The sequence below is a fragment of the Rhamphochromis longiceps genome, linkage group LG9 (genome assembly GCF_057381845.1).
Source record: "Rhamphochromis longiceps isolate RC_006_pf linkage group LG9, R_longiceps_female_GT1.1, whole genome shotgun sequence".
NCBI classification, from domain to species: Eukaryota; Metazoa; Chordata; class Actinopteri; order Cichliformes; family Cichlidae; genus Rhamphochromis; species Rhamphochromis longiceps.
Genome location: NC_140565.1, coordinates 32,946,554 through 32,960,535, shown reverse-complemented (window position 1 = coordinate 32,960,535; position 13,982 = coordinate 32,946,554). Strand labels below are relative to the sequence as shown.

The window sequence follows — 13,982 nt, the reverse complement described above, 5'->3', positions numbered from 1 at the left end:
ATCAAACACTTCAAAACTAATGCTGGGCACAAAATTTCAACTGTGGAAATCTAACGTGCAGATTTTGTATCTGGAAAAGTATCGACTGAACTGAAGAAATTATCGACGGTGGGACTGAGTATGTGTGCTGTGCATCACAATGTTTTGTTCAATTTTGTTAACACCAGTGAGGTTTTTCTTGTGGTAGTGTTTTTTTAAAAACTTTTTTTTAACTCTTTCTCTCATTAAGTTGAAATTTGTAATTTTTTTAAACCTGAGTAAGCTATGAGAGCAGTTGTATGAGCTGTAGTTTATGTTTTCTGTTATTCAACTGAATGAAACAGCATAAAGAGTTTTTGAATAAATTGAGACATGTTTTCAACAGTAGATGAGTCGATGTGGGCTTTTAACTGGACTGCTAGGATGAGTCAGGATGTTGGGTTAAATTTGATTTGGAAAATAACTAAAGCTGTCAAACAAATGTAAAGGAGTAAAAAATACTGAATTTTCTGCAATAAATCTTTTAAAATAACAGCTGTAAAAATGCTGTAAAAAGACTATAATCTTAAAATGTGAGTTTAAGGTTCACCATAATCCAGTTTGCATTTGTTCCAGGTTTGCTGTACTGCAACCTTAGAGATCATCATGACTACATTTGACTTGATTCACAGAAAGTCTTAATGAAGGAGGATTTACACCTTTCTTCAACAGGAAGAGGAAATATATGCAGGCACCAACTACTGACAATGTGACACATTTAATCTCACTTTATAGGATTTCTGTTCCTTTTTCTGTCAAAGACAGAATTATCGATGAACATAATTTAGATAGACGTGTTTGGCAGTTAGCCTCTGATGGTATGTCTTGGCAGAACGGACCCCAGCTGTGAAAGGGATTAGAGTAGGACCCCTAAGAGCCTAGATCCTGATGGTGGAGACGAAGGTGGTTTATATGGAGCCTGAGTGAAGAGGGGCAAAGAAGAGGAGGGGGTGGGTTGCACAAAGGCGTCTGTAAAGGCCAATGGCAGATGCAAGGTTAGATTTAAAGTATGGGGCATGACTGCTGATTGGTCTGGTGAAGGCGGAACTGGACCAGTGATAACACAAAGAGTTTGACAGTGTGGGAAAGTCAGAGTGATAAAGCTTAGATTTAGCTGGCAGCACACTCCAGGCCTCAAGGGTCAATGACCTGCAGGTTTTAGATCTCACCCTGGGTCAACACACCTGATTCAAATGATTGTTTCATTACCAGGCCTCTGGAGAACTTCAAGAAATATCGAGAAGGTCATTTAGCCATTTAAATCAGCTGTGCTGGATCAAAGATACATCTAAAACCTGCAGGACACCGGCCCTTGAGGCCTGGTTTTGGACACCCCTGGCATAGATCTTGGTTATGGAACTTCATTTATTTATTTATTTATTTATCTTCACACCACATTATGGCTTTATAAGTTCTACTCTGAGTTCTAGTTAATTTTATTTTACCATCAGTTATTTCATAATTTATGGACTTGAATCTTGCTTTAACTTTGGATTGAACTCTTTTATCTAAGACACAAAAAATGTTTACTGTATGTCAATAGACACCAATAAAACATGCATGAGACAGAGTTGGTTTTCAAACCTTTTTCCATCACTTGTCTGTCAGGCTCCCGTTTACAGATCAAAAAGACGAGAAAAAGGCCAAACCTCCTCAACCTGGTGAAACCAAACTACAGATGCTGGACCCAGGGCGGATTAGGACTACATGTTTGATATGGATACATCATAGATTCATAAGGTTTTCACTGTTAACCGTGCTAATTTCAGTTACTGCCCCAATGCACTAATCAATGGAGAATTTTGGATTGACCTCGAGGCGAACCAGACTGCATGAGACACGTTTATAGAGCAAAAGACATTGAAATAGTTTTTCGTTTTAAAGCGAAAGTAAACTTTATTGTCATCTCTGCTATATACAGTACAGTATATAGAGATGAGACGACGAGGCTCCAGTTCCATTCAGTGCAAAAAGAACAACAATTAATATAGGAAGAGTAGGAATAAATATACACTATAAGACTAAGGTAAGGGGAGTAAATATACACTTTGAGGTAAAAAAGGTTAATTTCAGTCTAACTTTACAATTTAGAATTGTGATTTAAAGTGACCTTGAAGTGGTTTAAAATGACCAACGTAGCAGCTTTACAGTTTACAGTATGAGTGATTTAAAGTGACCTTGAGTGAAATAAAGTCACCAACATAAGCAGGATTGAGTGTAGGATTGTAGGATGGGTCCAATGGCTGTAACGATAATATACGATTATTTCTTTATTTTTCACACTGAAACATTTAATAAGACAAACTTTAAAGTTAATTAAATATAGCTACAAACTAACATGTGGGCAAGGTTACATGAAACGAACTGAGCCTAAATTAGAAACCAAAACTAAAAGATTAAATCATTTGAATTAACTGAAAAAAACGAGTCAGGAAATGAGTCTCAGTGCTGCCATATTTATCAAAATAAAATATCGAATGGCTTCAGGTTCAGGTTAGATTCGATTATTTGTAGGTACATTTGGTTTCCACTGAGCAACTCATCCATGTTAAAATGAAAAACTTTCATTAATCTTTGGTTCTCTTCCACAGCATGTTTATGTCTCTTCTTCATCCCAGCTCCCTTCATAAAAGGGACTTTTTCCTTCCCACTGTGGCCAAAGCACTTGCTCGAAGGGAGTAAACTGATTGCTGGGACAAAGGCTTTTACTTCTGCGGGCCACCACTGTAAATAAGTATTACACAGAAGTACAGCCCAGGTCTAGTTCAAATTTAAAATTATACTGGTCCCATGGTTAGTCATGTATGCCACAGCTCAGAACGCCAGGGCCTCTGACTACCACCTGGTCCAAATGGCACTAAACCCATATGGCACCTCCTGTTGGTGGTGAATGTCTGTAGTTTTCAATGGTTGCCACTTATTAAATACAAAGAGTATCACTGCCAGTCCAAAAGTCATAGCTATGTCATAAGAACCAGGTGTGACATTAGCTGACTCTTTACAGGGGTAAACAGTCAGAACTATGTGGAGCCTGATCAGGAAGAGGTTCTTTCTGTCTGTTCAGATTTGTTGTGATCCAATGGCAGCAAAGATTTTAGTCCTGCATGATCATGCAGATGTTTGGTCAGAGCAGATAATGAAGTGAACGGTTTTGCACATTGGTCACACTGAAATAGCTTATTTGCAGAGTGCGATCGTTTGTGTTTGGAGTATGAACTGAGATTCTTGAAGCTCTTGTCACACTGGTCACAGCTGAAGTTTCCTTCAATGTGTGTACGTTCATGATCATTACGAGTATTTGCACGAGAGAAGCTTCTGTCACAGTGTCTGCACTTGTATGGTTTCTCTCCTGTGTGGACTCGTTTATGAGCTTTAAGCTCACCTGCAGTGGTGAAGGATGACCCACACTGGTCACAGAGGTTCGTTTTAATGCTACTGTGAATGAGTTCATGGCGCTTTAATTCGCCTGCTGTGGGGAAGCCTTTCCCACATTCTTTGCAGTACTTGAGTTTGTGTCCAGTGTGTCTACGTAGATGTATTTTTGGGCTCCTTTGCCAATTGAAAGTTTTTCCACAAATGTCACAATGAAACGCTTTCCCACCACCACAGTGATGACAGGGTTGAGAACTGGATCCATCTGTGTCGCTCTGCTTCTAAACAAAGACACAAACACAGTCAGAGTCAGGGAATTTCTTCAAAATCTTTTTTCCTGAAGGTTGCCTGAAATTAAGAGAATCTCTGCCAATGTCCAGTTACATTTTACTATGTCAGTGATAACTAAAAAGTAAAATATAGTTATTGTAGGTATACCAAAAAGAATACAACAATAACACTCATGTACTTTCAACTAATGCGTTCACACCGAACGCATTAGAAGCGACCAGAGCTTCAGGTTAACATGTAAAGTCAATGGAGGAGCGTGATGAAGCGCGACAGATTTGCATCGCAAAAAACACTTTTCTGCCTGATTCGCGCAAAAAGAAGCCTGGCTGATGCGTTTGAAGCGCGAAGTAAAATACGCACTGCAGTTTGTGTGGTGCATTTTGTGCATTCCCGCTTATTGCGTCTACCGCTTGAGTTGGAAAAATCGGAACTCCAGCGTCAAGTCGCGCCGCGAAAACCAATCAGGAGCCTCCAGGGCAGAAACAATGTTCTTATTTTTCTCCTCCTTCTCCCTGAGGCTCTTCCACTTTAAGCTGGGTCCTTTTTATTCCTGTCTCTCTGTAAATAGTTATATTTTATATATTCATGTTTAATGTTTTTCAGTTTGAGCATCTTAATATTGTTTCAAATAAATTTTTGTAATGACTAATGTGTAAAGCGTCCTTTACGCCGCTGCTCTGCTCTCCACGGTGAATAGAGAAGGGAGACCCTCTCTTCAAACGCTAGATCGACAGCTGCCATCTGGCACTACTTCCTCCCACATTTCCGCTTCACGGGCATGAAAATTGCATATTTTAAAGCCTGACCAGTTCGCTTTGGACGTGCTTCGAGGTGCGAATGCGCACACGACCAGTGAATGCACCATTACTCTAAAATTGTCACTTGAAATAACAAACTTAATGTTTCTTTGCAATATTAATCTAATATTTTTACAATTATGTAGAAATTTAGTGTTACACTTTTATTTTCTTTATATTTCACCACTTTATCATCATTGGACAATGTCTTCGATTAGATTAGGTGGCACTCATGGGGATCTTTTTATGGTTGACATTTTTTATATGACCTCGTACAGAAGCTGAAGCGGAAAACTTTATCTCTGACAGTGGTTGAAATTCCCTCATAGTAAATCCCTCAGGTGCGTCAAAGATAACTAAAATGTGTTTTGAACGGAGACAGAAGAATTTGTGCCTCAAAAGTTTAGGTGTGGACAGTTTCTAAGGCCCACTTACCAGCTGTAATGGAAGTGTTATGAAAACATTAATGTTAACAACCAGCAGTGGCATCACAGCCAAACAGCCTACTTGAGAGTAGACTATTTAGTTGTGGTTGTTTTTTAAGTCTTATATCTTTATAATGACACTACAATTCTTTTTATTCTATGTAGACCAGACAGAAAATGAGTAACTGTAAACTCACATACAGCCACATTTTTACAGAAATAATCTTTTAATACCATGAAAGTGCCATTAAATAATATAGTTACATAAAGGTTTGTTTTGTTGACCTAATCATGAAAGAAACAAAACAAAAAATGATATTGAAATGTGATGAATCTCCTGTACATACAGCATAGTTGCTAATATTGTAACAAAATTTAATAAGCAGAGTTGTTCAAACACTAAAATTACAAGATAAAAATGTAAACACATACCTCGCAGTAACTGCACTTGTAGAGTTTCTTCCTGGTGTGGATCTGTTGGTGCGCTTTGAGGGAACTTGGATCTTTAAAAGCCTTATCGCACACGTCACATTTATAAGGTCTCTCTCCAGTGTGAGTGAATTTGTGGATTTTTAAGTCTCTGTTTGTCATAAACACTTTTCCACACTGTTCACAGTAGTACACATCCTCTTTGGTGTGAATGCGTAGGTGTGCATTTCGGTGCCCTACTTGGCTGAAGGTTTTTCCACAAACCTCACAGCTGTATGCCTTAATTCCAGAGTGGGCAACTTGATGAGTCCATAAGCCGCTACGGTGAGCAAAGACTTTACCACACTGATCACAGCTGTACTGTTTAACGCCACTGTGGATACGTTTGTGCTCTTCCAACCCTTCTTTCCGAGAGAAACACTTCCCACACTGATTGCAAGTATGTTCTTTAACTCCACTATGAATGAGCTGGTGTCTTTTTAAACTTCCAGGCTGTCTAAAAGACTTTCCACACAAGTCACAGCTAAACGGTCTCTCTCCAGTGTGAATGACTTGATGTTTTTTTAATGAGACCTTCCAGGTAAAACCTTTCCCACAATCGTCACAGGTGTATGTTTTGTCTCTCTTTCTTCTGTGAGGTTTGTCGGCCTCCTGAGAGCGCTGACTTCTCGCTCCATGTTGGTCCTGCAGTGACAGAGATACAAACAGAGGCAGTGAGTGAAATGCAGTCGTGGAACAAACTCAACCTTCAAACTTCCTCCATTAACACGAGCTTTAAACCTGATGTTGAATCATGGCAGTTGCCAAATACCTTGTGGATTACCCCAACCTTCTGGTGACAGGAGCATACTTTACTATCAATTATTCATTTTTCCATAACTTAACCATTAGAATATCTGTAAATGGCTATACCTAGTGTTTAGATTGAGATATTAATTAAAACTATACCAGACCCCTTATGACAAAGAAGCAACTAAAAGTGGTAAATATCATCTCTCTTATGTTTCTCATCCCCACCCAGAACAAGCAGTAATTAGTAGAGTGAAGCTGATTAAAGCAGGATTATCACGATGCTACAAACTCAATCTCAATACCCAGAAAATTACCTGACTGCCAGAGGGAGGGGAAAAAGAAAATCAGAACAATACTGGACCATGAAAACGTATCCAGCTACTATCCTGTTTATTTTCTCTACTTCTAGTCATATTTCACTGCTGATCAGCTGAGAGTTGTTGGGTGGCACTCCACTGTTTTAATCCTATGATATTGTTGAAATGGGAGCTTTAAAGACTTCACAATATTTCTCATAAAGACCAGGGCTGTCACTCTGAGATGTTTGTAGATCAGATTATGTTTAAATGGGAAATTATTACATTTAAAATTTGGGGGTTTAATATGAATTTCAATTTTCTTAATCTGCTATTTTAGTGTCCTGTTAATGTGTGATCTTCTTATTTCATCTATTAAAAAAAACAGTCAAATGAAGTGGGGACATTTTTGACCCCTGAGGACCACCAGTGTGATTATTTGCTGCCATTAAAAATTTTCAAACGCTTGAAAAAAAACTTTCTCACTAAAGTTCAACATACAGCACTCTCTAGTTATTCAGATAGTCAAAATTATCTAAACAATTAAATATTTAATTTTCTCAATTTGTTTTCGCTAAAAAACAGGGTTTATTTTTTGTAAAGAAGGTCTGGTGGCCCTAAAATGTAAAATGTTGAGTAAATTTTGTGTTAATGTGTTGGTCTTAAGTAAAACTAAGGTGTAACACTGAATTGATTGACAATTTATACTTTTTACTTTAAAAAACAGTCAAATGAAGTGGGGACATTTTTGACCCCTGAGGACCACCAGTGTGATTATTTGCTGCCATTAAAAAAATTTAAATGGTTCAAAAAAAAAAATTCTCACTAAAGTTCAACATACAGCACTCTCTAGTTATTCAGATAGTCAAAATTATCTAAACAATTAAATATTTAATTTTCTCAATTTGTTTTCGCTAAAAAACAGGGTGTATTTTTTGTAAAGAAGGTCTGGTGGCCCTAAAATGTAAAATGTTGAGTAAATTTTGTGTTAATGTGTTGGTCTTAAGTAAAACTAAGGTGTAACACTGAATTGATTGACAATTTATACTTTTTACTTTAAAAAACAGTCAAATGAAGTGGGGACATTTTTGACCCCTGAGGACCACCAGTGTGATTATTTGCTGCCATTAAAAAAATTTAAATGGTTCAAAAAAAAAATTCTCACTAAAGTTCAACATACAGCACTCTCTAGTTATTCAGATAGTCAAAATTATCTAAACAATTAAATATTTAATTTTCTTGTTTTATTTTCGCTAAAAAACAGGGTTTATTTTTTGTAAAGAAGGTCTGGTGGCCCTAAAATGTAAAATGTTGGGTAAATTATGTGTTAATGTGTTGGTCTTAAGTAAAACTAAGGTGTAACACTGAATTGATTGACAATTTATACTTTTTACTTTAAAAAACAGTCAAATGAAGTGGGGACATTTTTGACCCCTGAGGACCACCAGTGTGATTATTTGCTGCCATTAAAAATTTATAAACGCTTGAAAAAAAAAATTCTCGCTAAAGTTCAACATACAGCACTCTCTAGTTATTCAGATAGTCAAAATTATCTAAACAATTAAATATTTAATTTTCTCAATTTGTTTTCGCTAAAAAAACAGGGTTTATTTTTTGTAAAGAAGGTCTGGTGGCCCTAAAATGTAAAATGTTGAGTAAATTTTGTGTTAATGTGTTGGTCTTAAGTAAAACTAAGGTGTAACACTGAATTGATTGACAATTTATACTTTATACTTTAAAAAACAGTCAAATGAAGTGGGGACACTTTTGACCCCTGATGGCTCACATTGTATGCAAATCGGGAGGACATTATGAGGGTTAACTTGATTCTTGTTTGTATAGGTATGAATGTGTAGCCTGGGGCTAACACACAGCAGCCGATGTGGAACCAGCTCCCAGTTTAGATTTGAGAGCCGATGAAGTGCACCCAGATTCACCAACAGAGAAACTGATATTTTTCTCACCTTTTCTGCGAAACTCATTGTTTCCTTTGTAGTGAGTCAGCTGAGACCAAATAGCTGAAAATCTTTCTCTGCTGCTCCGTCAGACTCTTCTCCTCCTGCTGATCAGCTGGGACAAAGAACAGATTTTTATTAGACAACGAGACTACTGAGAGGGACTACAAAGAGAGAGAATACTACACTGGCGTCCCTTCATTGACTCTCTGTTAAATCGAGAAGTGAATTTTAAATCTTCCTCCTCACATACAAGGTCTTGAATAATCCGGCCCCATCTTAATGACCTCAAAATACCATGTTTCCACTGCAGACCACTTTGCTGCAGGTTTACTTGCCGTTCTTATGATATTTGAAAGTAGAATGGGAGGCAGAGACTTCAGCTTTCAACCTCCTGTTGCCCCTCTCTGCTGCAGAACTAGCTCCCAGTTTGGATTTGGTAGGCAGATTCTACTTTTGAGATAAGCTTCACAACACTCATCTTTGATCAAGATGGATGTCAGTGTAAACTTTTTACATCACATTTAGCCCGAGATTGAATTTTGTGTCATTTCTATACAAAACCTAACACAAGTATAAAAAAGTGCTTTTCATAGGTTTTTTGAACCACAGAACTTTTTAGCCTGAAACACAGTTTTTTGCAAAGTCAAACTTTAGTGTACCCATTGTACGACAAGGCCCAGACATTTTTCTTTCCTTCTCGGTTTTGTTACTTTAAAATGATGAAATGATGAGCCAAAAGTGCATTCATGCCTGTATTTCCCGAATAAAAACTCAAATAACAAAAAACTTACTTAAAATTCTCCTGTTTAATAAAACTTATAGTTAATGTTGGATCAAGTGACCCTGAATGCTTCATTAGTTATGCTGCAACAGGCTCATGCTGCTGAGGCCTTCCCATGATGCAATGAGCACGTCTTCACACACCTCTTTTTTTAATCCACATGTGTTAATGTGTCACTGCTGCGTTCTTTGTTATTATTAAACTCGGTGTGTCTTCTGTCCCATCTCACCCCTCCCATAGCACATTGGTGCATCTCCCTGAGTCTGGCGGACATGCACAAACACATGCACATGCTCAGTGGAGTTGCAGCTTCTATGTGAGGCTTTATTAATTGCTCCTTGGGGATAAATAAAGTCTTTCTGATTCTGATATAGCCTAAAAGACAGCATGTTTGCAAACATTAACCAGATTTATGTAGCTAGCTACATAGAAACAGTGAATATCAGCTTCCTCTTAAGCTGGGCTTTTACTCCTAGCTCTGTACATGCTCACAAAAACAGGCATATCGGGCATCAAAATGACCCCTATGAGTGCACAATACTCTAATAAGCGACCTTATCAGACGGTGATACAATGCAGATGACAAGTCTGTAAAGAGAATCAAAGTGTAACAGTAAAATTGCTACATTGTTGCACATAACACGCTCTTCATTTGTAACCTCACAGCTGTCCAGTAGAGCTCTCAAACTTTAAAATGGACACATTTAAACATTTAATGTTATTTAGGCATCCTGCCACAAAATATGACCAATAATTTTAACACCTGCTGCTATCAAGTAAAAATGTGATATTTCCAAGTTGGGTTTTAAAAATTTAGTAACTCCCCTGCAAACAACCTCCCTGGCTTTTGGAGTATAGATAGCCGAGTTCCCCAATTTCAGCTTAAGCCTAATTTTCTCCTGGCCTCAACACACAGACCGCAGTCACCGGTGCATGTCTTTCTTTTTGTCTCCTGCAGTTTGTGTTTTGTCTTATGTGTTGTTACTGGTATCTCTATTCTCTCCTCATCACTCTCACTGCTGTCTGCAGATCATTTTAGGAGTTCACTTCCTCTCATGTGTTCATCCACAGCAGCTGGACAATAAAGTTTATTGTGACCCTGATACTGCAGCAGATCGCTCTCATCCATTTCCTGTTATCACTTCAAATAGAAATGAGGCTGTAGAGGTTTGGTGCAGGCAGAAAAACAGCTGCAGGGACAATGAAAAGACTTTTCTGCTCCAACTTCTCCCAGCATGCTGAGCTAATGATTAGTTGGTGTTTTTCTCCAAACACTCTCTCACTCTTCTCTCAACGTGTTCACAATAAACTGTGAACAGACACCGAGGAGAGCAGCAGAAGACCTCATTCAGGAGCTAAACTCAACATGAACTGAACTCACAGTAAAGTTAGCTCGGTGCTTACCTTTAGATGAGCCCACAAACCGAGAGAAACTCCGCGATGAAGCTGCAACTCTTTCCAAACACAGGAAACAGATCAGGGAGCAGAGACCCACGTGGTTCACGCGGTTGTCAGGTGCGATCGTAGCTACAGGTGACGCCACGCGCTGTTTTCTGAAGCCGTTTGAAAGCATCGGGACGAGCGTTTCCGCGGTCGCCATCTTGGTGATAGAAAACCCACGTAACTTTGGAAGCACGGATCTGGCTGTGAAACGGCTTGCTCATTGGCTAATAATTTGTGATTGACAGGCTCCTGTCCAATGAGCATGCGGAGAATATCAAATCCGATTCTTCTTATTAAAATACGGTATGACCAAGAGGATCCCTCAGGGATGGAGAAGTGAACTTGATTGAACTGTGATTAGCAGAGTCGTAACAGCTTTGGTATCTGTAAGAGCCAAAGTCAATGTTTATGTTTTGCTTATTTGTTACGGTGGCACAGGTGTATAGCTTTACCTGCGTCTTAGGTGATGGCATGTGGGTGTGGTCACAGTCTATTTACCTGATGCAGGTGTGTTGGGTGAGTGGATGTGGGCAAACTTTTCTGTTGAGCGTCATTTTTTGGCACACCAGTTAATCCATGCGCTATTTGTAAATTGATTGAAAGCGCAAACGTTTGTTTTTGTTTTGTTCTTAAAATAAATGCGCAAAGTACAAGTCCGACTCATATGGATTATTGGAGGCGCGTCACAGGGACACAACCAACTCAGCCGGCCGCGGCTTTATTTATGGATGAAAGTCGCAACAGTATCGATCTGATACTGAGTTACTACAGGACGGGTATTCCTGATGCTAGTAAATGCAGCTTATGCGGGCTCCATATTGTGTCATGATTTCTGAGATTAATTATCTTCAGTTTACAAATTATGAACACATACACCAGTTTAGCCTCTGTACAAAACCACAGCGGATTTCCAATCAAGTGCAGATGTTTAATTTACTTCAAACACAGTCCCTATTTCCAGAGGCTTAAACGTATTAATTAAGGACTATCCCATTTCATTCCCCACAGTTTTTTTGAATGAGACATTCACTGACCCTGTCTGAAGTGACCCGAAGTCACCTGCACATCTGTTTGGTCTGCTTTTATATGAAGTGCATGAACCATCACTGTAACCAGTAGCGGTTTTTGATACGGGCGGTTGCCCTAGTGGGCATCGGCAAAAATAAATAAATAATTGCTCGTACTCATGCTGCTCCAACATCAGCCAGCGCATATTGGGAATGGCATGGGCACCAATCGTTTTTCTATCGCCCATTTGCTGGGAGTAAGGGCGCCCTCCGTTTGCCAGGTGCGCCTGCTGCTTGCGGCACAGAAAGGAGAGGGCGGGGCGGCGGGGGATTCTCTGACCGGCTGGAGCAGCATCTAATAACCGACTCGCAAAATAAAAACAAAATAAAAACAAATCAACAAACACTAAAACACCAGACATCATGATACAGACTTATAATTTGCACCCATGTTTTTCCTCGGTGCTCCTGCTCGCTGCTGAAGTCAAAGTAAACTTTATTGTCATCTCCGCTACAGACAGTCCAGAGAGACGAGACGACGAGGCTCCAGTTACAGCAGTGCAAGTAAACAAACAAAAAATATAAGAAGAGTAAGAAAATAAATATACACATTAGGACTCGGGGTAAAGGATCAATAACAATTTAAAATGTATAATTTACAGTTTGATGATTTAAAGTCTCACACACAACCTGTCGAAAGGGGCGGGGCCGGCTGCTTCCAGATAGAGCACATTTCATTCATAATGATGTAAATCCAAGCCCATTATGTATTCATGATTTGAATCCTGGGTTGTGTGAAATCCCAGAAATAAAACCTACACAAAGGGAATCTGTGAACTAAGGTGTAGGTCTGTTAGGTTATGTTGTGGTGATCCTCGAGTTGAGGGATGGGTGTTCATACTGGAGTGCAAAATTAAAACCAATGGAAGATGTACAAGAAAAGTTCAAAGCCATCAGGTGCTCAGTTTAGAAAAAATAGAAAAGGGTGATAACAGGGTTCTTGCCATGATAACAGGGTTCTTGCTGATCGGAGCTGGCTTGGCCCTGACTTATCGGAGAAATAAGAGAGCGGAACCAGCTGTTCAAACTCCCCCTAAGCTGACCGCTGGAATTGAAGCGATGGGACGAGGCGCGGCCTCCCACACCGAACGCAGCATGGTTAACACCTTGGAGACGCTTACAGCTGCCGTGAAGACTCAAACTAACACCATTGAGCGTATGATGGGATACATCAGAGAGGGGCCTGCTCACAATAACACCCTTGAGCGGAAGTTGGATAACATCGCGGAACGGCTCACTGCAGCTGTGAGGTCTCAGAACCAAAAGAATGACAACACCACGGAACAGAAGCTTGATACCATCATGGGGAGGCTCGCAGCGCTCCAACGGGAAATCGAGGCCCCAGTGTCAGAGTGCTAAATTCGCTGCTCGCATAAAGGAGAAATCAACAATATTCAACATTTGGACACCACGGCGCCAGCTGCTAGGCCCAAGGCTGGAGCCCACCAAAACAACTCCCTGATAACGACTGTGTGATGACTATTCTTCCCATCCCATGAAGGACACCAGGATCGGCTGGAGGACTGTTTACTTAGCCTGATACAGCGAAGGACACTGTCTCAGCTGAACTATGGACACGCACACACATACACTTACACTGATAAGCACGCACTCATCCCCCTTCCCTTCCAAACGCCTTCGATGCTTCCCCCGCAGGAACATCCTGCGGGGGAAGGCAGCGGGTCTGCGTGCCGCGCTGAAATGATAGCATGGTGCAGGACGACTGCTGTGTTCCTTCGAATCACCCCCCACCCCCCTATCCATCCCCTGTGGCTTGTCATGTGCTCTGATGTTGTGATGTGGACATTAATGTGCTCTCTGTGCAGAGGAGTTTTTTTGTTTCCTGTTCTCATGCTGTCCTCCCATAGGTTGCCCAGCGTGTGAAGAGGTCTCTTTTTTTCCTCTTGTACTTTTCCCAATGTTGTGTAATTTTTTCAGTGTTATTCTCTCAACGCTGCCGGTCTCCGACTGTATTCCCTTGTGTTGTCTTGTTGTTGTGTGTGTAAGTCGGGGGGGGGGTCCTATTCCTCTGTGGGGCAACCTGCATATGGCCAATAAAGCATTCATTCATTCATTCATTCAAAAGAAGAGGAGGAGAAACGAGCAAAAGATACAGGTAAGCAGACGTGTGATTGGATAATGGCAGCTCATCCTGAAACAATCAGAGTCAGAATACTTTATTAATCCCTAAGGAAATAATGTGGGTTACAGTTGCTCCAAGAAGAAATGGTAAAAATAGTAACAGTAACGGACTAAACTCAAAACAATATGTTATGTTACAGATTTTAATATTAATTAGTCAGTGTCAGTTGT

General features: G+C 39.9%; 1 protein-coding gene across 1 annotated transcript; it reads right to left on the bottom strand.

Annotated features, from left to right (window-relative positions):
• Positions 1-2,275: 2,275 nt before the first annotated feature.
• On the bottom strand, positions 2,276-10,842 carry LOC146662658 (uncharacterized). The gene is made up of 4 exons (XM_085417493.1): positions 10,564-10,842; positions 8,385-8,490; positions 5,336-6,016; positions 2,276-3,671 (listed from the first exon to the last, which is right to left on the bottom strand). Exons 2-4 carry the CDS (start codon positions 8,400-8,402, stop codon positions 3,054-3,056), a joined length of 1,317 nt encoding a protein of 438 aa, XP_085273619.1. The 5' UTR covers positions 8,403-8,490; positions 10,564-10,842; the 3' UTR covers positions 2,276-3,053.
• Between the last annotated feature and the right edge of the window lie 3,140 nt (positions 10,843-13,982).